Raw genomic sequence first — 25373 nt, 5'->3', positions numbered from 1 at the left:
TCACAGCGCTCCCAGTGGTCTCCAGGTGAGCGCCCGCTGCAGCAGGTAGATGATGGCGTCAGCTACTGCGATGTTGGGCCGGTAGGCGAACTGCTGCGGGTCCAGGGTGGGGCTCACCACGGTGCGGAGGTGGGCGAGGACGAGGCACTCCATGGTCTTCATCAGGTGGGATGTCAGGGTGACTGCTCTGAAGTGGGCCGGATCCATGGCGTGTGGCGTTTTGGGAACCGGAACCACACATGAGGTCTTCCACAGGGTGGGGACCACCCCCAGGCTGAGGCTCAGGTTGTACATGTAGCTGAGGACCTGACAGAGCTCATGTGCACAGGTCCTCAGCAGCCTGGGGGGGAGGCCTGGTCCTGAGGCCTTCCTCTGTTTCAGCCTCCTCAGCTGCCCTCTCACCTGCATTGCTGTTACTGTGAGGGGGGAGGAAGGCACGACTGGAGGTGTGGATGGGTCAGGGTTGGTGGGAGTGGCGGCGGTGGGGGGGAAAGGTCTCTGGGGGGCCGGTGGTTGGAGGTGTGTGGAGAGTTGAGGGCAATTAATGATTTAGCTCTCTTTCTCCTGTAGAGTCATATGTTTTCCTTGTGAGAAAGTGTGCCTTTTCTCTTTTCCTGAATATGAGTGATTACTTAGAAGCTTTGTTCTAAGATGAAAGGAAGTTTCCCCCTAGGGGATAATATAGATAACATGTTCTCATTGTGTTCAAGATTCTCATGACTTGGGGTGTATGGAAACCTGTTATCTGAAACAAATCTCTGTCCTTTGATGAACTAAAGTGTTTCTCCTGGGAAATGTTAATGTGTGTGTGTGTAGAATCTTCTTTAAATGTAGGGGTAGGATGCTACAGCTCTCAGAGTCACACTTGGGAGCTGAATTCAGCTGTTTCGTGTCGCTCTCCTCTGCAGAGTAAAATGAAACCTTTAGTTCCTTGGATATCAACTCTCAGTGCTCATTTTTTCCTCCACACTCCTCATTGTCTGCTGTATCATTCAGCTGCTGAAATCCATCCATAGACACTGATTTCACGCATACGAAAAAAATTTGAGCATTAAAACCTGCAGTGTGAATATAGCCTAAGTGACAAAGGTAACAAAGTTGGTAGAACATATTTAGATGAAACACCTCCTGAAAGATTAAATCAGACTTTATTAAAGTGTTAATAAGGTCAGAGCCTTTCAGCAGCTTCAGCCACTGTGGTTCTTCTCTGGAAGTTTCCACTGCAGCATTTCTCAGTCTGTGGTTTATTGTTCTTTGTTTGCTGCTCTACAGATCAGTGGTGCATCAGGTAGCAAAGACCAAACAGGAACACATCAGTTATTTTCTATCAGCTCTATGAAACCCACAGACCCAGAGAGTGAAAAAGGTGATAGTGAGCAATGGTGGATTTTGGCTGATTAACACAATAAAATACAGCAGACCCATAAAAGACGCATATAAATATATAAAAGTAAACAGAGTCTGTTGGATGAAGCATTCAGAAGGCAGCAGCTGGAGGTCAGAGGTCAGATGGTGGACTACCTCACTGAGGTGTAGATGCTTTTATGGGATTTTCTGTAGAATATTCTTAGTAACTGTCTATTTTAATTGTTGCTGTAATCATAATAAATACAGATTTGATTAATAATATATTTATAGATCCTGATTTTCAAAGATAAATAATTGGTTCAAATGCATAAAGGTAATAAGCCTAGTTAAAGGTGGTTATGGAGGTTGGCAGTTTTATCTATAGTAGAGCAGGGGGGTGCTATGTGAGGGGGGGTAGTGGTAGTGTTGGCTGAATCCTTATTTATGGGTAACCATAGCAACTGATTCCAACTTTCAAACAGAGCTGTTTTCACTCCTTGTGATTCAGCCGGTATTCAAACCCTGATCCCTGAATGACAGACACTGACTCAGCCCGCTGCTCCACCACACAGAGACGGTCAGCTGGGATGGAAAATATTACAGGGATAAAAGGCAATGTCTGAGTTTAACCACTGGGTGGCATTGTTGGTTCAACTATTAACAAGACAACATTGAGAACATAAATGATCAACTACTACAGGAAACAAACTACTACTGTTATTCGAGAACATCTGATGTTCTGATGGATTAAAGCTGACCCGATATTTAAAATAAATGATTTAATTCACTTAAAACGAAATAAAATGAACTTTTCTGTTATTGGTTCCTTTGTGTGCAGGTGGTGGGTTGTTCTTGAACTGTTTCTGACTTTTTCAGGATCTGATCTAAAGCAGAAAGTCTGTCCTGCTGTCATGTAACATGAACCTTTACTGGCAGCTGGTTTAGTTTTATTTACACAGAAACCAAACTGACTTTACAGCAGAGCAGTTTAACCAGGATGGTTCCTACCTGTCAGCCATCTTTAAATGTGGGGAGATTTCTAAGCTGTAGAACATCCAATGAACATGAAACCTGTTAGATTCAGTGAATGTGAATCAGAAGAGCAACATTTCTCCACAGAGATCCATCTGACCATGTCAGACATTCAGACTGATGAGGACCATCCAGACTGTCTGTGTCTCTGAGGGAAGCTGTGAATAGAATCAGATGAGGTTCAGAAAGACTCAGACTGACCTCAGTCCCAAACAGCAGAAACCCTCTGAGAACAGAGAAATGTGGAGCGTTTCTGTTCCAGAAACATTCAGTCTGTTCTCAGACAAACATTACAGCCAGTCTGTGTTCATAATGTTGGATTTCTGATGATAATGAATCATCCAGAGTCCTGATCCTCTATCCTGCTTTCCTCACCTACAGCTATTCTACAGGTTCTAGGTCTAGAGACCGATGTGATCACACTGTTCAGTTATTCATAACAAAGGGTGAGGGGTTATTGCTCAATCATAGAAAATATGGATGTTAGATTAGATAATGCACAAAAAACAGAAGATGATAAAAACATCACATTTAATGTGGCTGACTAGTGTAATCTGGAATGGCCCAAAATGTAGATCTTCTACAGATATGTACTATATTTTTGGTCATGTCCTCTGTTACCCCATCTCTCTGTGTTTAGGTTGTTCTGCTTTATTCTGTGACCCTGCAGCTCTTTAAACCTGTTGATCTAACAGTAATAATCAGTTCAATTAATAATGTCTGCATTTCTATTAAAGTAAAGAAGTTCAATCTCTCTACAGAGTTTACTACTGCTGCTTTCTAGCAGCAACTTAAAGGGATTACTGAAGACAATTTTATTTTAATCACCCAAACATGTTGATAGTACATGTATATTGTGCATCGGTTGGCCTCAAAGCGATTCTGGCAAACAGTCCGGCGCCTCCGGAGGGGAAAGCAGTGCTTCGCTAACACTGTTTTCAGTGGGAGTGGGGAGCTGCTGACCTTGAAGGAGGATATTGTCGGGCGGTGGAAGGAATACTTTGAGGATCTCCTCAACCCGACAGACACGCTTTCCATGGGGGAAGAAGAGACGAGGTGCTTGGGGCTGGATTCGTTTATCACCCAGGCCGAAGTCGCTGAGGTAGTCAAAAAACTCCACTGTGGCAAGGCTTCGGGGGTGGACGAGATCCGTCCTGAGTATCTTAGAGCTCTGGATGTTGTCGGGCTGTCATGGTTGACACGTCTCTTCAACATCGCGTGGAGGTCAGGGCCAGTCCCCCTGGATTGGCAGACTGGGGTGGTGGTTCCCCTCCCTAAGAAGGGGGACCGGAGGGTGTGTTCCAACTATCGGGGAATCACACTTCTCAGCCTCCCCGGAAAGGTCTATGCCAGGGTGCTGGAGAGGAGAGTCCGGTTGATTGTCGAACCTCGGCTGCAGGAGGAGCAGTGTGGTTTTCGTCCTGGCCGTGGAACGGTGGACCAGCTCTACACCCTCTGCAGGGTGCTTGAGGGTTCATGGGAGTTTGCCCAACCAGTCCACATGTGTTTTCTGGACTTGGAAAAAGCATTCGACCGTGTCCCTCGTGCTGCCCTGTGGGGGGTGCTCCAGGAGTATGGAGTCGGGGGCCATCCGTTCTCTGTACAGGTGGAGCAGGAGTCTGGTTCGCATTGCCGGCATTAAGTCGGACCTGTTCCCAGCGCATGTTGGACTCCGACAGGGCTGCCCTCTGTCACCGGTCCTGTTCATAACTTTTATGGACAGGATTTCTAGGCGCAGCCAAGGACCTGAGGGGGTCTGGTTTGGGGAACAGCGGATCTCGTCCCTGCTCTTTGCGGATGACGTAGTTTTGCTGGCTCCCTCCTGCCAAGACCTACAGCGTGCGCTGGGGCGTTTCGCAGCCGAGTGTGAAGCGGCCGGGATGAGAATCAGCTCCTCCAAATCCGAGGCCATGGTTCTCAACCGGAAAAAGGTGGCTTGTCCCCTTCAGGTTGGAGGAGAGTCCCTGCCTCAAGTGGAGGAGTTCAAGTATCTTGGGGTCCTGTTCACGAGCAAGGGAAGAATGGAGCGGGAGATCGATATACGGATCGGTGCGGCTGCTGCAATAATGCGGACACTGCACTGATCTGTCGTGGTGAAGAGAGAGCTGAGCGAAAAGGCAAAGCTCTCAATTTACCGGTCGGTCTACGTTCCTACCCTCACCTATGGTCATGAAATGTGGATCATGACCGAAAGAACGAGATCCCGGATACAAGCGGCTGAAATGATGGGAGGGAGACCAGGAGGCTGGCATTAAAACCTTCAAAGAAAAAACAAAAAAACAGCCTTAATCAGGCTGAAATACGTTGTTGCTCTAAGTTTAGCCTCTAGTTCCCGTGATCAGAAAGCTAATACCCTTTAGTTTAAAATTAAGTGAGTAAAACACAGCCTAAACTGCATCAGTTCATGAGTCAGACTTGTTTTTTTCTTCTTGAAAATACTTGGTATATTTGAACAGAAGCAACAGAGACATGCTTGAGAAAAGGCATGTTTCATTGTATTTGCACCACAAATGCAGAAAATTTCACACCTCTAGCTACAACAGTTCCAGAGCAGTGGGACTTTGAACTTTTGGCGTCACCAGCGTCTCCGAATCTCTCCAAATGTGCCAAATTCTTTTACTCAACTATTTGACCCATAGATAACACTGAAGCATTTTGATGGCCACAAAACATTTATGAAGCAAGTATTTTTGCTATTTTTTTCATTTTCATCTGATGATTGAATGGTGAGGTCACCACCCATTTCAACTGTTCGTATAGTTTCTTGATTAATCTTTTTCCAGATTTAATTCAGAACATATAATGGAAATAAATGACAGACCACTTTGAACCAAATTAAAGGTTAATTTTTTATTCTATTGCACCAAATTGGAAAGATCATATTTAAATCAAATACAAATTTGTAAAACAGAAAAATAAGTAAATAAATATACATAAGACTATATATGTTCACTTGGCAAAAAAAAAGTGATTATAAATGTAAGAAAAAATAAACAAAATAAAAAAAGTTGTGAGCATGCTCATTTTCAAGAGTCCATATAACAAAACAAACACTACATAAAAACAAAATCTGTGTATATAACAAAATGTAACTGTAAACCTAAAAGAAAATCAAAATCTATGAAAAAAAAAATAGTGAAACTGCAGCTTTTGAAGTGTCCATATAAAACAAAACAACAAACAAACAAACTAAAACAAAGCAGCCTAGTGTTTCAGTTTTCACAGTCCATTCTCTGTGTGCCAGAGGTTATAATAGTCCCTCTGTGGCAGAAAACAGAGGGGCACATTACAAGACTGACAACCCACTGGAGTGTTATTTAAATAAGCTCCAGGGCCTTTTCTGAACTGTGTTTTGTTTTATTTTTTTTCGCATAAAGCACTGTAATAAAACAAAATCAGCATCCAAACTTCAAAAATATCGGAGCTTTGTTAGTAACAAATGTCTAACTGCACGCAATTAATACAATTATACTGACATTTTACCGCAGTAATTTTCATGTTTTCTAAGTTGTTAGTTGTAAACGCTATAAAAACGGTTGCCGGCGATCGATGAATGTTGAGGTTAATCAGTAAAGACAAGTATTTTCTAAACCAATCACAAACACACAAAGTATTGGATATTAAAAGACATTTCCATTTCACATGGTCCCTGAATGCAACAGCTGGGAATAGGTTGTTGATGAATGTTAGTCATGATTCCAAACTCTTCTGTCCCAGTTTAGCTCCACACACGGAGCTTCCTGTTGTCTCCATCTCTACTCCAATGTAACATCGAAGGCAGCAGGACAGACTCCTTCATCGAATCCACCACCAGATCAGAGATCTGGGGGTGAATTAGGGCCCTTATGGCAGCAACCTGTTCAATAAAGAAAGTTAAGAAAACTTTCCATTAATCAGCTGATGCCTCTAAGCAGGAGTTCTAACAAGAGTTAAGAACAAAGTGAGTCCAAGATTGTTTGTTAAGAAGAATCAAAGCAGGAAATCAAATCCTGGCCTAGAGAGGAGGAAACATGAGGAGGAACAGAGCTGATTAAAGGCCATGGAGAACCCAGCAGCAGATGATTGGTTCAGAGACAGACAGCTTCTAACAGGGACTCTGGCTTTAGCTAAATGTTAGCTGCTTTCTGCACAGCTGCTGCTCCTCCTGCTCTCCCTGGAATCTGTGGTGAAGAAAATAGCAGCAATCTGCTGGTGGAAGTCTAAAATAGATGGGCAACATGTCTGTCTGTTATGTTGCTACTAATGCGTCTTCTGCTTAATTTTTTATGCTTGAACACATAAAGGTCAGGGTCGTTTAAGGAGCATCTTAGACATTCCTGCAGTGCATCCAGTAAAGTGTGTCCAGATGCATCTGATGCTTCTGCAGCTCCTGTGTTCAATGGCAGAGAGCAGCCTTGTTATATTTATGTGATCAGTGGGTAAAAAGTAGTTTAATATGTTTTTGAGTGATAAAGTCCTGAAAACATAATCTGTGCAGTCAGTTCATCAAGATTAGGATCCTGCCTTCAAATATTATTTCTCTGAGCCGCTCAGATCCCCACATACCAGCAGTACTCTGTCAATGGAAATCCCCAGCAGCAGCTGTTAGACGGGTTGGCTCTTGGGGGTTTTCCTCTACTGTTTGTGGTGGCTGGAATTAGATGTTAGCATTTTTCCAGGTATGTGGTACAAACTGCAGGCAGCAGGATAATAAAATCAAACATATTTTGCAGGTTTCCACATTTTAAGTTAATTTAGGTGCTGCTTCAGCTGCTTCAATGTGTCAAGATGCACCGCTCCTGCTGCTCTAGATACACTGCAGGACCTTTTGCTGCGCCTTGATGCACGTCAACCATTGACTTTGCATATAAACCAACTGCTTCTGCTGCCCAAAGCACTCCTGGTGTGAACATAGAATAAGTAAAGGACAGTAGAGCAGCATCCTCTGGTTTCAGAGGTTTCTCTGGTTCTCATTGAGACAGGAGGCAGAGGGGCGATGGATCAGAGGAGACCCGCTTAGACCAAGACCCACCAGAGAGACCAGGAAGGAATCAACTGGATCCAGGAAACTATGGTGATCAAATCCCTCTATGAATATTCCTTTAGATGGGTGATAACCGGGTTTCAAGGACAGCTTTAGTTTGACCATCCATCCACTTTGTTTCCCTGGAACATGATGATTCTGCAGTGAAGATAGTGCAGGAACCCGAAACAGGAGAGTCAGAATATTGACTTTGATGTCGATCATTGTTAAATATAGCAGGTAACAGCGAGGAGGAGGAAGACTCCTCTCACCAGGAGGAAAACCAGAGGACCGTCCAGCACACAATGGAAGGACTTCGTCTCAGCTGACCTAGGAGTTCTTCAGGCTTCCTCCAGAGGAGCAGGAGGAGGAGTCTGTGGAGAGTCTGGGAGTCTCTGCTGAGACTGCTGCCTCTGTGACTCGGTACTAAAGGAGGCAGAAGATGATGAGGTTGGAGATTGAGAGTTTTTGGCCATCAACCAGGGACTCAGGTTTAAAAACAACACTACCAATCAGAAATAGAGACAGACGAGCAGCCAAACCTGCTGCTCCATCCTGCTTTGATTAGCTTTCCTGTCAAATGAACCAGCAGAACGCAGACGGCAGATTAAGTTTCCTACCAGGGATAAAAATCCACTGAATCACTGCAGCACAGACTGCAGAGCATTGAGCAGCATCAGGGCTGCTTTGAGACTTTCTGATCCCTCTGTGCTTCATCTCATTCCACCTCTATGTTGGTCAACCCTACGCAGCTATCTGGCAGAAACCTCAGGATTTAGAGACACGGAGAGAGAAAAACACAATCAGCTTTGGAGAAAATACAAGATCCCTGAATTACAATGTGAACCAGCAAAGTTCACCCTGAGTTAAAACACAGGGTGTTATAACAAGCAGGAAGGCTGGGAAATATAGAATCAATAAAACATTTTAGTAATCAGTGTAATTTACCCGTGGTAGGAGCTCAGGAGAAAAGAAAACAGATCAAATGAAACAGTGATGATTGAAGCCTTAAAAACAAATGTGGGTCTAAAGGGAGTTTAAGCTTTAAGAAGGAAAATGATGAACATGAGCAGCTTCTGCAGTTGTGCTATGAATCACTTCTACAGAGCAGCTTTACATCATGTTTCACAACATATTGAACAATTACTTTAGAAAACTACATTCAGAAAAATAAATTTGAAAATAATTTCAAACGGCTCTTGATGAATAATGTTGCAATTCTTTGATTCGATTCATCAAGTCCTAACAGGTTGGTGAATCCTGCTTTAGACTCACCTTAATAGGAGAGGTTTTTATCCATCATCTCTTTGTCCTTTTCTTCTTGACCTCTGCAAATTAACACAGATGGTAAAGTGATTATTAAAGGCAGCATATTATAATCATGATGCACTGATGAAAACAAATCTGATCTCATCTCCTGTTTTCACAGTTTGCAAACATCGATAACTGAAGGTGAAAAAGAATGAATGCTCCAGAAGGAAACCCCTCCAGAAACAGAGATGGACCAATCCCATACCTGGATCCAATATCACCTCTGATATCGATCAATTAACTGGATCTCTTTGTAACTTTTTTTAGGGGGCGTTCAGACTGAATACGGTTATTTCCTTGAGCTCCATGGATAGTTCACCTCTGCATTTCAGATGCAGTGTTTACACTCGTTACACATCATCAAATGGGACGAGCTAGAACCCCACTGACATGAAAAACCTGCCTGTCCGCCCTCCAACGAGTACAATCTTCTCTGGACAATACCACTACAAATTGGACCCAAGGGTCTTCCAAGAATCCCTCGAATGTGAGTCTTAACTGAACCATTCATCAGCCTCGATCATTTCCCCTACGGCCCTTGAACTCATCCTTGTGATTTCCCCCTAGAGTTTCCGGTTCCGGTTCACCTGATTGCTGGATCTCCCTCTAAGAAAACCTGTTCAATCTCTCTCTCTCTCTCCGAGCTTGTAACCTCTGCAATAAACCAGTTAACTTTTCCCTTTGTCTCTGAATGGTTATCTGCATGTGGGTTAGATCTCTGAAGCCCATCATGACATAGACTGAATGGTGAGAACTTCTTTAGAACAGGTCTGTGAATTTAAAGTATGTCATTTGGAAAAAATTATAATCTCATGTGCTGCTGCTGTTTCAGAGATATTAAATATATTTTTTTTAGGTCATCCAGAGGTCAATTCTCCCCTCCATTAAGCTATGAATTAAATCAAAATCATCTAGCCTACTTTTTCAGTGCTACTGCCTTTCTGCAGGTAAAACTATAATTTGTGCTGATTTGGTTTTTAAGATGGAATAATTTTTAATTACGGCAGATGACGTCACCATCTCAGCTGATGTTAGTTCTGTGCTCGTTTCCTGATATAAAGTTATTGCATGAGATCACATTTTATTCCTGTGTTGGTATTGAATATAACAGTAGACATGTTTACCTAATTTAGTGGCTGGAATGATTGTTTAATATCTAGTAAATCACCAGCCTACCAGACGCTGCATTTCCTATCAGGCTCTCGCTGTCAGCATCTTACAATAAAAGAAAAAAAAAAAAAGATTTGGTTCATCCAGACTCAGCTCTGATTCGGTGGGACCTCCTTGTAAATCTCCCCCATCAGAAAGCTCCAGTGCCGGGCTACAGCCGGAGGTGAGGGATGATGATGAACAGTCCTTCTAGGACTAATTTAAAATGGCTTTTTTTGAAGCCACCTAAAAACCTCTTGACCTCTTTATTTCTACCTTTGTTAACATTATTATCTCTCTATTTTATTTTAAGTGAAAAAAGCTCCGCCTACAACCACTGATGGGGGTCAGAGGGCCGGTGGAGCCAGTGCACTGCAGCCTCTCTTCTGTCAGTGAGCCCCAGGGCAACTGTGGCTACAATGGAGCTAGCCACCATCAGTGTGTGAGTTAATGAGTGAATGTAGTGTAAAGCTCTGTGGTTGAGTCCTCTGACTTGATGAAGCGCTGTAGAAGAACAGGCTAGTTACCATTTACAGCCTTACAGCCAGTCCCTGATTGGCTGCCGTGTCGTTTCTTCATAGTAAAGCTCAGCTTGTTTCTACTTCAGTGATCAGCGCTCCTCTCTCTCCATGCGGTGCTGCTGTTTGACACCTCAGCTCTATCTAGCAGCAATAGGTGGGGGAGGAGCAGTGAACGCCTCACTGTGGGAGTTTAAGGCTGGCTGCTTCACTGCGCGGTTTGCAGAGGAATTCTATGTGAATCCAGCAACTCCCAGTGGACAATGTGCCTGATATGAACGCACCTTTAGGGGGGGAACATAATTGACTCTCATTAGAGTGTGAGCTGGTTATTTCTGAGTTAAACAGGGAGAACTGGGTTCATTTATAAAATGGGACTTTATGCTGTTAGCTGGAGAATAGAACTAAATAACTGTTTCTACCAGCAGTGATGATTGAAACCTTTCTAGATCTATTCCTCCCTGAATATCAACACCTGCTCAATAAACATTGTTGCTGCTCCAGTCAGCTCTATGAACTGAAGGCAGGTTAGCAGAAAGTTTGGCCCTCTAATGCAGGAGTCTGTAACGATTTCCAGGCCAAGGAGCCCAAACTGATGGGAGATGGAGCAGGGACCCCTAATTATATATACTGTATGAAATAGTGTTCTATCAAACTGGTCCTATAGTCACTCTATTACAGATGGAGTAATGTAACTAAAGTAATCCCTCCCTGGGATTATTAAAGTATTTCTGATTCCTGGTTGATGGGACAGGTGTTGTGAATGAAATGGTGTCCAGCTTGAAAGAGCTCCTGTGTGTCGCTGAATGTGTGCATTGATGACTGAAAGACATCTTCTGCTTTCATTTATCTGTTTACTACAGTCTGTTGAATTCATGTTAATGTGGATTTAAAGACATTTTAATTGGTGGAAAATTTTGCAGGAGAGAATATATATATAAAACAAAAAGTCGAATCAACCAAAACTTTAGCGACCCCCATGCAGTACCTCCATGGACCCCCTAGGGGTCCCGGACCCCCCTCTGTTCTAGACAAAAACAATAACAAAAATAAACCTGACCTTTGACCTGGAGGTAAACCTTATTTTTCATCTGGATGCTGAAACATGTTTCCCTCCCTGCTGTAGATGCAGGGAGGGAAACATTTATAAAGTGTCTCTTTGAAAAGGCTGTGACATTAATAAGAGATCAGACAGTGGAGATCAGGATTATGGGAAACGTGGTTTTAGAGACTCACCTGATTCTGAACAGAGACGATGACAACGATAGAGAAGAAAACCAATGAGAATTAGATTTAGAACATGGATAAAAGTGATAACCAGCAGAGCTATGGCCCAGAATGGACATAATTCTGTGGAGACAGAAGAAGAACATCATGACCTCTGACTTAGATCTACAACAGTTTTCTGTTTCTATCCCTTTCAACCAGCTGATCTATGATGTTAACTCTTCATTCTCTTCCTCTAACGTCTCTGAGCAGGTTTAGCTCTACTGTCAGCTGCAGGCTGCTCAGTGTCTAATTAAATGACAAATGTTTCTATTATCATTTCTAATATTATTTCAATAAATACTTCTTTTCTATGGTAATTTCCCAGAAGTCTTTCATAGATCATATCACAGGTGGACATGTCTGCTATCAGGATGGAGGAATCTCCTCTACGCTCCATCAGAGGCTGAACCACCTGCAGAGGAAAACCTCCCCTCTATGCTGGTAGCCTGGCAGCCAGACTGACTGAGCATCAATCAGAAGCTCACAGCACAATGAACCAATCACAGCTTTACAGCATGAATAGAGATAATTACTGATGATCTGCATTCCTGGCACTAGTCCATACCCCATATCTTATCTGTTTATTATAGCTTCTTTGTCTACATTTTAATGTGTTTATCTGCTTCAGGAATGAATACTTATATTTCCACTGATCTGAGGTCCAGATATTTCTACCATCTGGGAGTAAATCCAGCTAGAAGCTGAAAGAAAAGGTTTCTAGTGTTTTCTATCCCAGTCAGAGCTTTAAGTCTAACTGTAGCTCAGCTGAAAGTCCCTCTGATGAGGCTGGTGATGCTTTCAGAGCAAACCTCCAGCTCAGGTCTCTCAGGGTGAACAGGTTATTAGCTGGAGCTCACAGTTCTCCTGTTCTGAGTCACTATTCAGCTTTTCTGGCTAACTTCAGCTGCTTTAATCCACTTCCACCTGATCCTGTGTTCAAAGCAGCACCAGGCTCCAACTCTGAGCTCATTCCAGCTGTGAAAGGAAGCGGATCCCTGATGAAACCCTGTTAGAGGCTCTCAGAGGAACTCGCTACGTCTTCTTTTGATTCCCACTGGAGCAGGAAGTCATGATATGGAAAACCATTAGCAGACATAATACTACTTTGCTGTGTTTATGTTGATTGTTGAACAACTTTGTTATCTTGAAAGATTCTCAATAAATGAAGTTTTACTCACTGATCTGATTGATGTTAAATAAATTAGATCTATTAATTTAATCTAAAGTCATTTTGGGCCTTAATTCTTCCTTTTCCATCTAAATCTCTTCTTCCAGGAGATCCAGAGGTTTCCAGAAAACATCTGGAGCTTCAGCTCATTATTGTATCCCATAAATCTCCTTTTTTCCATCACTTGTTCCTCCTTTCAGCTCCGCTGTCAAAGCTCTGCTTCATGGTTTCTTTCTGGTCTCTCCTGCTGCTCAGGCTGCATCTCAGGATGGTTTTCCATTTCAGTTTCGCGGAAAAGGAGGAGCAGAAGTCACTGCTGTTTGGGTTCACAGGATTCTCAGAGTTTGGTTACAAATCCTAAAGATTTTTATTTCTAACATGCATGAATATTCCAGGGCCCCACATAGAGGGATGGGTAACCAGCGGGGCCCTCATAGGGGCCCCAGATGGAGGAATGGGTAACCAGTGGGGCCCTCATAGGGGCCCCAGATAGAGGAATGGGTAACCAGCGGGGCCCTCATAGGGGCCCCACATAGAGGGATGGGTAACCAGCGGGGCCCTCATAGGGGCCCCAGATGGAGGAATGGGTAACCAGCGGGGCCCTCATAGGGGCCCCAGATAGAGGGATGGGTAACCAGCGGGGCCCTCATAGGGGCTCCAGATGGAGGGATGGGTAACCAGCGGGGCCCTCATAGGGGCTCCAGATGGAGGGATGGGTAACCAGCGGGGCCCTCATAGGGGCCCCAGATAGAGGGATGGGTAACCAGCGGGGCCCTCGTAGGGGCCCCAGATAGAGGGATGGGTAACCAGCGGGGCCCTCATAGGGGCTCCAGATGGAGGGATGGGTAACCAGCGGGGCCCTCATAGGGGCCCCAGATAGAGGGACGGGTAACCAGCGGGGCCCTCATAGGGGCCCAATATGGAGGGACGGGTAACCAGTGGGGCCCTCATAGGGGCCCAATATGGAGGGACGGGTAACCAGTGGGGCCCTCACAGGGGCCCAATATGGAGGGACGGGTAACCAGTGGGGCCCTCATAGGGGCCTCAGATGGAGGGATGGGTAACCAGCAGGGCCCTCATAGGGGCCTCAGATGGAGGGATGGGTAACCAGCAGGGCCCTCATAGGGGTCCCAGATGGAGGGATGGGTAACCAGCGGGGCCCTCATAGGGGCCTCAGATGGAGGGATGGGTAACCAGCAGGGCCCTCATAGGGGTCCCAGATGGAGGGATGGGTAACCAGTGGGGCCCTCATAGGGGTCCCAGATGGAGGGACGGGTAACCAGTGGGGCCCTCATAGGGGCCTCAGATGGAGGGATGGGTAACCAGCGGGGCCCTCATAGGGGTCCCAGATGGAGGGATGGGTAACCAGTGGGGCCCTCATAGGGGTCCCAGATGGAGGGATGGGTAACCAGTGGGGCCCTCATAGGGGCCTCAGATGGAGGGATGGGTAACCAGCAGGGCCCTCATAGGGGTCCCAGATGGAGGGATGGGTAACCGGTGGGGCCCTCATAGGGGTCCCAGATGGAGGGACGGGTAACCAGTGGGGCCCTCATAGGGGCCTCAGATGGAGGGATGGGTAACCAGCAGGGCCCTCATAGGGGTCCCAGATGGAGGGACGGGTAACTAGTGGGGCCCTCATAGGGGCCTCAGATGGAGGGATGGGTAACCAGCAGGGCCCTCATAGGGGTCCCAGATGGAGGGATGGGTAACCAGCAGGGCCCTCATAGGGGCCTCAGATGGAGGGATGGGTAACCAGCAGGGCCCTCATAGGGGTCCCAGATGGAGGGATGGGTAACCAGCAGGGCCCTCATAGGGGTCCCAGATGGAGGGACGGGTAACCAGTGGGGCCCTCATAGGGGCCTCAGATGGAGGGATGGGTAACCAGCAGGGCCCTCATAGGGGTCCCAGATGGAGGGATGGGTAACCAGCGGGGCCCTCATAGGGGCCTCAGATGGAGGGGTGGGTAACCAGCGGGGCCCTCATAGGGGCCCCAGATAGAGGGACGGGTAACCAGCGGGGCCCTCATAGGGGCCCAATATGGAGGGACGGGTAACCAGTGGGGCCCTCATAGGGGCCCAATATGGAGGGACGGGTAACCAGTGGGGCCCTCACAGGGGCCCAATATGGAGGGACGGGTAACCAGTGGGGCCCTCATAGGGGCCCCAGATGGAGGGATGGGTAACCAGTGGGGCCCTCATAGGGGTCCCAGATGGAGGGACGGGTAACCAGTGGGGCCCTCATAGGGGCCTCAGATGGAGGGATGGGTAACCAGCGGGGCCCTCATAGGGGCCTCAGATGGAGGGGTGGGTAACCAGCGGGGCCCTCATAGGGGCCTCAGATGGAGGGATGGGTAACCAGCAGGGCCCTCATAGGGGTCCCAGATGGAGGGATGGGTAACCAGCGGGGCCCTCATAGGGGCCTCAGATGGAGGGGTGGGTAACCAGCGGGGCCCTCATAGGGGCCCAATATGGAGGGACGGGTAACCAGTGGGGCCCTCATAGGGGCCCAATATGGAGGGACGGGTAACCAGTGGGGCCCTCACAGGGGCCCAATATGGAGGGACGGGTAACCAGTGGGGCCCTCATAGGGGCCTCAGATGGAGGGATGGGTAACCAGCAGGGCCCTCATAGGGGCCTCAGATGGAGGGATGGGTAACCAGCAGGGCCCTCATAGGGGTCCCAGATGGAGGGATGGGTAACCAGTGGGGCCCTCATAGGGGCCTCAGATGGAGGGATGGGTAACCAGCGGGGCCCTCATAGGGGCCCTAGGCGGCTGCCTCTATGCTGAGTCCATCCCTGTCCAGGATATTCAATGTTTTCTGGACTGGTTCAGCAGTAAAAGCCAGACTGGATCTGCTCCTATGTCCTTATTGCTAAAGCAAACAATAGATTTAATTCATGGAACCAAACTGGATCATCAGACGTCCAGCACTAAAACTGAAGCTTAGACTGTTACACATCTGAAACTTATTCATTCATGGATCATTTCTTTCAGCTGAAGTCAGACTTAATATTGATTATGTCTGAATTTACTCTGTAAAAGTAAAATTCCAAGGCAGTCATCAATAAAGCTTTCATTTATAAACCAAGCTTAATATTTTTATCAGGGAGGTGATGAAGTTTCTTCAGATCTCAGACCAGCTGCTTCTACAAAGTCATCTAAAGCATCTCTAGAAAACAAACATCTATCCTGAGATGTTTCTAACATCCAGAACAAGGAAGCTGCAGGAGGAACTGATCCAGAGACACAAACTCACCTGAAGGAGGAGGAGGAGAAGGAGGAGGAGCTACATCCAGGTGGATGGAGCAGAGTTTCTTCTCTCTGTTTGTTCCCTCATAATCAACCTCAGCCTCATATGTTCCAGCATCATTCATCGTCACATTAATGAGAACCAAAGACACGTCTCCATCCTTCATCTCTCTGTCCTGGAAAACCACTCTGTCCTTAAAAGATTGATGCTGTTTTCCTGCATCAACTTGTCCTCTGTACCGTAGAACATTTTCCTCCTCTATATCCGCCCTCTTCCACTCTACAAATCTGATGCTTCCATTCTCAGCTCTACATGGTAGAATCAGGTTCTCTCCAATCGCAGCTTTAATGTTGATCTGATCTGCAGAAACAAGAAGAGACAAAGAATTTATCTGTAGATTTGAAGATGTCTAAAACAAAAACTTCCAGGAAATTTTGATCAAAGAAAATGTAAAGAAATATATCAATCAAATCTTCATCTGGTTCCTTCTTTAGTTTTTCCTCTTTCGACACAAAAGCAGAAAAACAAATCAACCCAGATTTTTCTTAATTTTTTAGTTTTCAAAACCTAAATGCAAAAGTCTAAAATTGAACTTATTAAACATTTACATCAGGGGTGCCCAACCTGTTTTAAACCAAGATCTACTTTTAAAGTTGATGGCATGCTGAGATCTACCAAGCCAAACACAAGGGATGGCAGTATTTGTTTTTTATTTGCACAGGTGGAGAATAAACAGTAAGTCCAACAAACGGGGAAATGATCAATTGTGTCAAAAAATAGGTTACAAAAACAGAACTTAACAATCTCATAAGAACTTCACACCATATCACTCACTCACTCACTCACTCACTCACTCACCAAAAATAAAGAAAAGAGCAGTCAAGATCTCCAGAAAAAGGCTGTGCAGACAAAAAATCTAAATGCACCAATTGATACCCACACACAGTTCAGTAGAGATGAAAAAAACGTTAGAACTGTAAATTTACAGTCATATGTTTATATCACTGTTTATATATATATATATATATATATATATACATGTAACCTGCACAAAATAAGAAACCCGTATTTCCACCCGTATTTTATTTTGGCGGGTCAAACTGACAGCACCCTTTAAGTTCCGGGTCACAGGTTGACTCGGATCTGAGCCGGGTGTGCTGGCGGCGAGAGAGTTGGAGAGAAGCCGTTGTTTATGAAACGCTCAGTGAGCGAGGTGCTCGCTTCAACTTGGTGGACCTCATCGGAAGAAGGAGACGACAACAACGACACTGATCTGAGGCATAAGCCAGTTTGTGACGGGATCAAGATGGCGGCTCAAGTTGTAGAGGATGAGGAAGAGCTAGAAAGTGATTCGGATATGGATAGTTGGACGCCAGTGGGTACTTACCGGAGAAGTGGAAAATTCAAAAGTAGTGAAGCGGGCAGAGCTTGTGGGAATTCAGGAAACAAAAGAAACCTTGAAGACGAAAGCACAGATGATGGAAGCAAGGGTGTACGTAAAAAAATCATGAAAGAAGAGGTGAACATAATATTAAAATTCAGAAAGGAAGATGAAAATATTATTCTGAGCCCAGTAATAGTTTCTAAGGAACTAAAAAAGAAAGTGGGGGAAGTGGCTAAAACTCTGAGAGATGGAAACTTGCTAATTGTCTGTAAATCAGAAGAACAAAAAAGGAAAGCAATGAGTGTTGAAAGTATTGGAAAGAAAAGAGTGGAAAGTAAAAGAGTGTTGGGAGAAAAGAAAGGATCCCGAGGAGTTATTTACGGAATTCCGGTTAATGAAGATTTGGAGAGATTAAAGCATAACATCCATAATGTTGAAGTCAGTGATATAAAGAGATTGCAGAAAACAGTTAACAATGAGAGAGTTGACAGCTTATCTGTGCTTCTGGAATTTTCTACTCCAGAAGTCCCGGAGAGAGTTAAAGTGGGTTTCATGTGCTATCCAGTCAGGCCTTATGTTCTTCCTCCACTTCGGTGTTACAAGTGTCAGAGATATGGTCACATTGCTGCAGTGTGCAGGGGCAAACAGAGATGTTTAAAATGTGGAGGAGAGCACAAAATACAAGAATGTGGTGAAAATACTCAGGATAAATGCTGTAATTGTGGTGGAGAGCACAGGGCAACATATGGAGGGTGTGAAGTTAGGAAGAAAGCAGTTGAGGTTCAAAAAGTGAAAACAACAAACAACCTAAGTTATGCTGAGGCATTAAAGAAGGTTCAGGAAAAAGAAACTGTGAGTAACATTCAAGTATTAAGGTGAGAACCAGAGCAGCATGCCAAGGTATATAACCCTGTTGAGTTTGACAAACTAGTTTTGTTTATGGCTTTTGTTATTAACTGCACGGACCAGGTTAAGCATAAAAATGAGAAAATCAAAATCATTGTTAAAGGAGCTGAGAAATTCTTAGGGATGAGGAATATTTCGTGGAATCAAGTTATACAAAAACTTGAAGCAGATGGCAATAAGCCAAAATAAGAGTGATATAAGAATCGATATGAGTAAAATAGTAGTTTAAAGAATTATTAAAAGAAAGATCCGAGAAGATTGGCAAAAACAGTGGGAAGAAGATTCAAAAGGAAGAATACTTTTTCGTTATTTATTAGCTACAGGTTTAGCGAAAAGAATTTAGGTTTGTCCTTTTTTTTTTTTTTTGAGCATGTCTGTCTTGATCCACACTCCTTACTGGTTGGTGGCGGTAATGCACCTCTTAGTTGTTTGCCAACCGCCATTAAAAAGAAGAAGACTCGGATCTGAATCGCTGTTGCTGCTGTCGCTGTGGCTAGCTGCTCGTCTCGGCGTCTTCTAAACTTATGGAAGAATACGGCTGGATCGAGGCTTACTAAAACGGCCGAAGGATTAAATCGGGTGTTTTCTGTCGACCGCTCGACGGTGAGTCGTTTAATTTACGTATTTTGTTTTTCTTTAGAAATAGAAATGCGGTGGCGACACGCCCGGTTAATCACTTTATGGAATGTAGTTATTTATTTATTGTAAATGTTGAATGTTTATTTATTTTGGATAACAGTTTAGCAATGTTTAAACATGACAGCTAATTTGTTTTATTTTTATTTATGACCTTGTTTAGGTCAGGTTTTTTTTCCACCCCCTGTGTCACGTCAGGATGGCGAGCTACCGGATCACCGCAGCTTCGCGGTAGGATTTAAATGAACTAAGCTATTTTCTCATTCTGGATCATGGACAAAAAAAACCCAAAACAAAACAATCAGATATTGATTGATGGACCGTTAATCACCCTGGATTCATGAATGGACCAAAATAGAAACTCTTGGGTGACATCAGGGTTTATTGTTTTTGTTGCAGAGTTTGTTTTTTTGTTTTTCTTGTCGTGTTTTTGGTTATATTATAGAAAATCACTGTTATTATAAATATTATTAATATTGCATATCTTCCTATATATATGAAAAAAAACTCAAACTTGAATACAATAATTTAAACATACTTTTGTCTAATTGTATTTTGTTCACACCCACAGGCTCCATAGACAAACCTATCTGAGTGCCTATTATATTTGGCTGTAGTCAGGCGCCTAGCCTTAATAAGCGTTACATACATTTATTTTTTTATTTATATTTTTTGCTACTTTTCAAGGCTGCACTTAAAAAAAAGATGAAATTGTCCAGAGAGCTGTTCCAAACTAAATTTCTTTTTGTTTTACACTTGTGTAAACAAGATGACAAATAAAATCTGTCTAAGTCTAAGATCACTTCAAAGCAGGAAGAAGGAGAAGGGAAGTCCACTATTTCAGAATGATAAACTTCACTGGGCATTGGCAGAGAAACTGGCAGATGGATTAAAATTCAACAGGAAAACAGATAAAAATAGGAAAATACTAAGTACAAGTAGGCCTGTCACGATAATCAATAAATCAATTAATCGCACGATAAATAAAAACTATCCATGTCATTTAATTTATCGGCTATATCGTCTCTGCCTGTGTTTTTTCTTTCTATTGATGACGCTGGATGAAAAGGCTTAACCCCTGTGCTATCCACTGACCCCTCCCCTTCCTAAAAAATTAGGAAGGGAAAAAATGAGGAGGGAGGAGGAGTGGACTATCGCATCAGGTAGTCAGCGTGCATCATTTTGTACTTCTGCAGCTTAAGAGCCCCGTGAGGAGTAAGTGAGGTAAAAAAACAACCCACATCATATGTTGGGGGCAAAAGCTCAAAATGGAACTGGTTTCAAAGCCGAGCGCAACAGTCGCAGTGTGGGAGTATTTTGGATTCAAACCAAATGAGAGAGGCGAACCACTGAACCTATGCCAGCCAGTATGTCGCATTTGTCATAAAACAGTAGCAACAAAGAGCAGCAATACAACCAACCTACACATGCAGCTAAAGCACAACCACCCAGCAAAGTTTCTCCAGCTGGAAACACAAAGTACAAGCGGTGGCCCGTCTGCGTCTTCAAGTTTGCGACGGTCCACCATCACTGAAGCAATTAATCGACAGGCAGCATACAAAAAAGACGGCGCAAAGTGGCGTGCGCTCACAGACAGCGTAGTTCAAAGTAAATAAAGTTTCAAAACCCGAAAATCAATAACGTTTGGGCTTATCGATACCACTATCGAGTCTGGTCGTTTTTTTTTTTTCTCCCGGAGGTCCTGTAACTCCCTCGATTCGCGTCACAGCATTTAAATCTAATCAATCCAATCACTGCAGCATGTCCACCAATGTTTTGGAATGAAATTGTAAGCAAACAAATATTAAAAGTAACACAAGTGAATTCTGGCAGTAAACTTTGCTCGCGACTCGAGGATGGCTGAACAGAAAAGACTCCTCCTCCTCCTGCTGCTGCTGCCGCCGCCGCACCACAGTCGGGCCCGCCTTCATCATCCACTCAGAGTACCACTGGTAGGCGCGCACACAGACTTTGTAGCTTGTCCGGTCAGTTAGAAATAGTAATTGTGAAATCCGTGTTGTAATCGGAAGCATACAAGCTAGTTAACTTGAAAAGTAAATAAAGTTTCAGACGTGCTGCGTGATGATGTGTTCAGATTGGCTCAGTAAAACGACAATTAGGTTATCATGATGCGTTCAAGTGTAACGTAAAGAAAATGGAAATTGAGTTTTTGGAGAGAAACATGAGTAATACAGTTGTATATTGCTCTAATTATATTAGAATATATAATTAAACTACTGATGCCAACATTTATTAAAAATTACATTTAATTTAAAATACAATTATTTATTTGCTAAATATTTTCCTAATCACTAAAAACATGATGAAAAGTGACAGTAGACAATACATTAACCAACAATTGTGAAAATATATTCTAGTTAGTTTTATGTCATTTCGAAGTGGCCTATTACATTAGCCATGTTTATTGAAGGCTAGAAACGTTTTTGTTATGCTCACTTGTTAAGCAATAAAAGCAATACCAGTTCTGTTAAAAACATTTTGTTGCATCGTCTTTCCACCAAATAACAGAAAAGTATTGATAGTGGTATCGATAAAGACTCGGATAAGGAGTATCGATATCAATAAATATTAACGCCCACTATCTGGGGCTCCTATGAGCAAAGGGGCCCCGCTGGTTACTAGGGATGGGTAACCAGCGGGGCCCCTTTGCTCATAGGAGCCCCAGATAGAGGGATGGGTAACCAGTGGGGCCCCTTTGCTCATAGGAGCCCCAGATGGAGGGATGGGTAACCAGTGCGGCCCCTTTGCTCATAGGAGCCCCAGATAGAGGGATGGGTAACCAGCGGGCCCCTTTGCTCATAGGAGCCCCAGATAGAGGGATGGGTAACCAGGGGGGCCCCTTTGCTCATAGGAGCCCCAGATGGAGGGATGGGTAACCAGCGGGGCCCCTTTGCTCATAGGAGCCCCAGATGGAGGGATGGGTAACCAGTGCGGCCCCTTTGCTCATAGGAGCCCCAGATAGAGGGATGGGTAACCAGCGGGCCCCTTTGCTCATAGGAGCCCCAGATAGAGGGATGGGTAACCAGGGGGGCCCCTTTGCTCATAGGAGCCCCAGATGGAGGGATGGGTAACCAGCGGGGCCCCTTTGCTCATAGGAGCCCCAGATGGAGGGATGGGTAACCAGTGCGGCCCCTTTGCTCATAGGAGCCCCAGATAGAGGGATGGGTAACCAGGGGGGCCCCTTTGCTCATAGGAGCCCCAGATGGAGGGATGGGTAACCAGCGGGGCCCCTTTGCTCATAGGAGCCCCAGATGGAGGGATGGGTAACCAGTGCGGCCCCTTTGCTCATAGGAGCCCCAGATGGAGGGATGGGTAACCAGTGCGGCCCCTTTGCTCATAGGAGCCCCAGATAGAGGGATGGGTAACCAGCGGGCCCCTTTGCTCATAGGAGCCCCAGATGGAGGGATGGGTAACCAGTGGGGCCCCTTTGCTCATAGGAGCCCCAGATGGAGGGATGGGTAACCAGAGGGGCCCTCATAGGGGCCCCATATGGAGGGATGGGTAACCAGCGGGGCCCTCATAGGGGCCCGATATGGAGGGATGGGTAACCAGCGGGGCCCTCATAGGGGCCCCAGATGGAGGGATGGGTAACCAGCGGGGCCCTCATAGGGGCCCGATATGGAGGGATGGGTAACCAGCGGGGCCCTCATAGGGGCCCCAGATGGAGGGATGGGTAACCATCGGGGCCCTCATAGGGGCCCCAGATGGAGGGATGGGTAACCAGCGGGGCCCTCATAGGGGCCCCAGATGGAGGGATGGGTAACCAGTGGGGCCCTCATAGGGGCCCCAGATGGAGGGATGGGTAACCAGTGGGGCCCTCATAGGGGCCCCAGATGGAGGGACGGGTAACCAGTGGGGCCCTCATAGGGGCCCCAGATGGAGGGACGGGTAACCAGTGGGGCCCTCATAGGGGCCCAATATGGAGGGACGGGTAACCAGTGGGGCCCTCATAGGGGCCCAATATGGAGGGACGGGTAACCAGTGGGGCCCTCATAGGGGCCCAATATGGAGGGACGGGTAACCAGTGGGGCCCTCATAGGGGCCCAATATGGAGGGACGGGTAACCAGTGGGGCCCTCATAGGGGCCCAATATGGAGGGATGGGTAACCAGCGGGGCCCTCATAGGGGCCCCAGGCGGCTGCCTCTATGCTGAGTCCATCCCTGTCCAGGATATTCAATGTTTTCTGGACTGGTTCAGCAGTAAAAGCCAGACTGGATCTGCTCCTATGTCCTTATTGCTAAAGCAAACAATAGATTTAATTCATGGAACCAAACTGGATCATCAGACGTCCAGCACTAAAACTGAAGCTTAGACTGTTACACATCTGAAACTTATTCATTCATGGATCATTTCTTTCAGCTGAAGTCAGACTTAATATTGATTATGTCTGAATTTACTCTGTAAAAGTAAAATTCCAAGGCAGTCATCAATAAAGCTTTCATTTATAAACCAAGCTTAATATTTCTATCAGGGAGGTGATGAAGTTTCTTCAGATCTCAGACCAGCTGCTTCTACAAAGTCATCTAAAGCATCTCTAGAAAACAAACATCTATCCTGAGATATTTCTAACATCCAGAACAAGGAAGCTGCAGGAGGAACTGATCCAGAGACACAAATTCACCTGGAGGAGGAGGAGGAGCTACATCCAGGTGGATGGAGCAGAGTTTCTTCTCATCGTGTGTTCCATCATAATCAACCTCAGCCTCATATGTTCCAGCATCATTCATCTTCACATTAATGAGAACCAAAGACACGTCTCCATCCTTCATCTCTCTGTCCTGGAAAACCACTCTGTCCTTAAAAGATGGATGCTGGTCTCCTTTATCCACAGCATCATTTCTGTACCGTAGAACATTTCCTTCCTTTATATCTGTCCTGTTCCACTCTACCAATCTGATGGATCCATTCTCAGCTCTACATGGTAGAATCTTGTTCTCTCCAATCACAGCTTTAATGTTGATCTGACCTGCAGAAACAGGAAGAGACAGAGAATTTATTTATAGCTTTGAAGATGAGTTACTTTATTTTTCTGTTTTAGGTTAAAGCCTAAAACTAAAACTTCAAGGTTAATTTTGATCAAAGAGCATGTAAAAGAACTGAAAATCTTAAAATTCAGGCAATCAAACAACATTTAGAATTTGAAAAAGCGTTCAGGTGGAGCAGTGGTTAGCGCGCATGACCCAGGTGCGGAGGCCTTAAGGCTGATTTTCTACTTTGAAACTAGGTCCTCTGCAAAGGTGTCGCAGTGAACAAAACAACGTCCCCCCCGCAGACACTCTGCTGAACCTCTCCTAAATTGTAGGTGACCGCAGACAGTGACAGGAGGCGAGCTTGTTTTGTTTTTATTACCAAAATTGCAGAAACCAACTCGTGAAGTTGGACCAGTTAGAAGAGCTAAGTCTGCGAGAACGCTGGGACCCTTTTTCCACCTGGATCCCCGCTGTATTTCGCCATTATGTCCCTCTGTTGTTGGACAATCTGGCCCCCAGTTCCTCATCGCCTCGGCTGTATCTAGACCCACAGCGTATAGCGCAGACTACACTGAAAATTGAGCATAAATCAAAAATGTCTGCGACAAAGCTCACTGCGACACACTGACCGGGTTCAAATCCGATCTGTGGTCCTTTGCCGAATGTCACTCCCCCTCTCTTACACCCCCTTTCCTGTCAGCCTAATGTAAAAAAAAATGAGCCACTGGTGCCGTAAAACTCAATGGGCCAATAATTGGAAAAGTTGTCCTGAACAGACATTGCAACTTTTAGACAGTTGTAACTGCTGACAGATTTTTTTTCAGATCATCACTTTTTATTGAAATGACTGATTCTGTTGTGGTTTAAAGACAACAGAGATTATGAATTTCCTAATATTCTGCCAATGGCTACAATTTGACTGCAGAACTTTATGTGACTAGAAAAACCGTCTGATATCAGCAATGCTTTGTGTTGCCTTGAAGCTCCTCAATACTCTGCTATGAGCATCAGGAGGTTTGGCTGGGCGATATAACCAGAAATAAATATCATGATTAATTGGCAGTTTTACGTCAATAACAATAAATGCATGATAAATGCTCCAGCTCCTCCATCAGAAGTAAAGGCATGTGCAGCAAATCCAACTGATCTATTTTTAATGTATTTATTCAATAAATATAATAACATATTACTTTCAATTAAATATTAAAGTCATGTACCCATTCATGTTTAAAAATTCAACAATGTCTCGTTGAACAATAAAAAAAAGGTTTCCTCTCTTGCAAAAAGTTTGGCCCAAAGCTAATGGAGCCTTTTGTACATCTTTGAACTCTGCTGTAGGTGGTGAAGGTTGGATATGTTACTTTTGGTAGTCCCAGCAGTTTTCAGACAAACTTTGCATTTCCTGTTCT

General features: G+C 44.8%; 1 protein-coding gene across 1 annotated transcript; it reads right to left on the bottom strand.

Moving 5' to 3' along the window:
- On the bottom strand, positions 1–24448 carry si:dkey-22i16.9. Its single transcript, XM_038272923.1, has 4 exons — positions 24424–24448; positions 23616–23960; positions 16053–16406; positions 1–416 (listed from the first exon to the last, which is right to left on the bottom strand). Exons 1-4 carry the CDS (start codon positions 24446–24448, stop codon positions 1–3), a joined length of 1140 nt encoding a protein of 379 aa, XP_038128851.1.
- Positions 24449–25373: the final 925 nt, after the last annotated feature.

The sequence above is a fragment of the Cyprinodon tularosa genome, unplaced genomic scaffold (genome assembly GCF_016077235.1).
Source record: "Cyprinodon tularosa strain WSP-4 unplaced genomic scaffold, ASM1607723v1 ctg848, whole genome shotgun sequence".
Lineage (NCBI taxonomy): Eukaryota > Metazoa > Chordata > Actinopteri > Cyprinodontiformes > Cyprinodontidae > Cyprinodon > Cyprinodon tularosa.
Note: the sequence above shows the minus strand (reverse complement) of the source record. Positions and strands in the feature narration are given on the sequence as shown.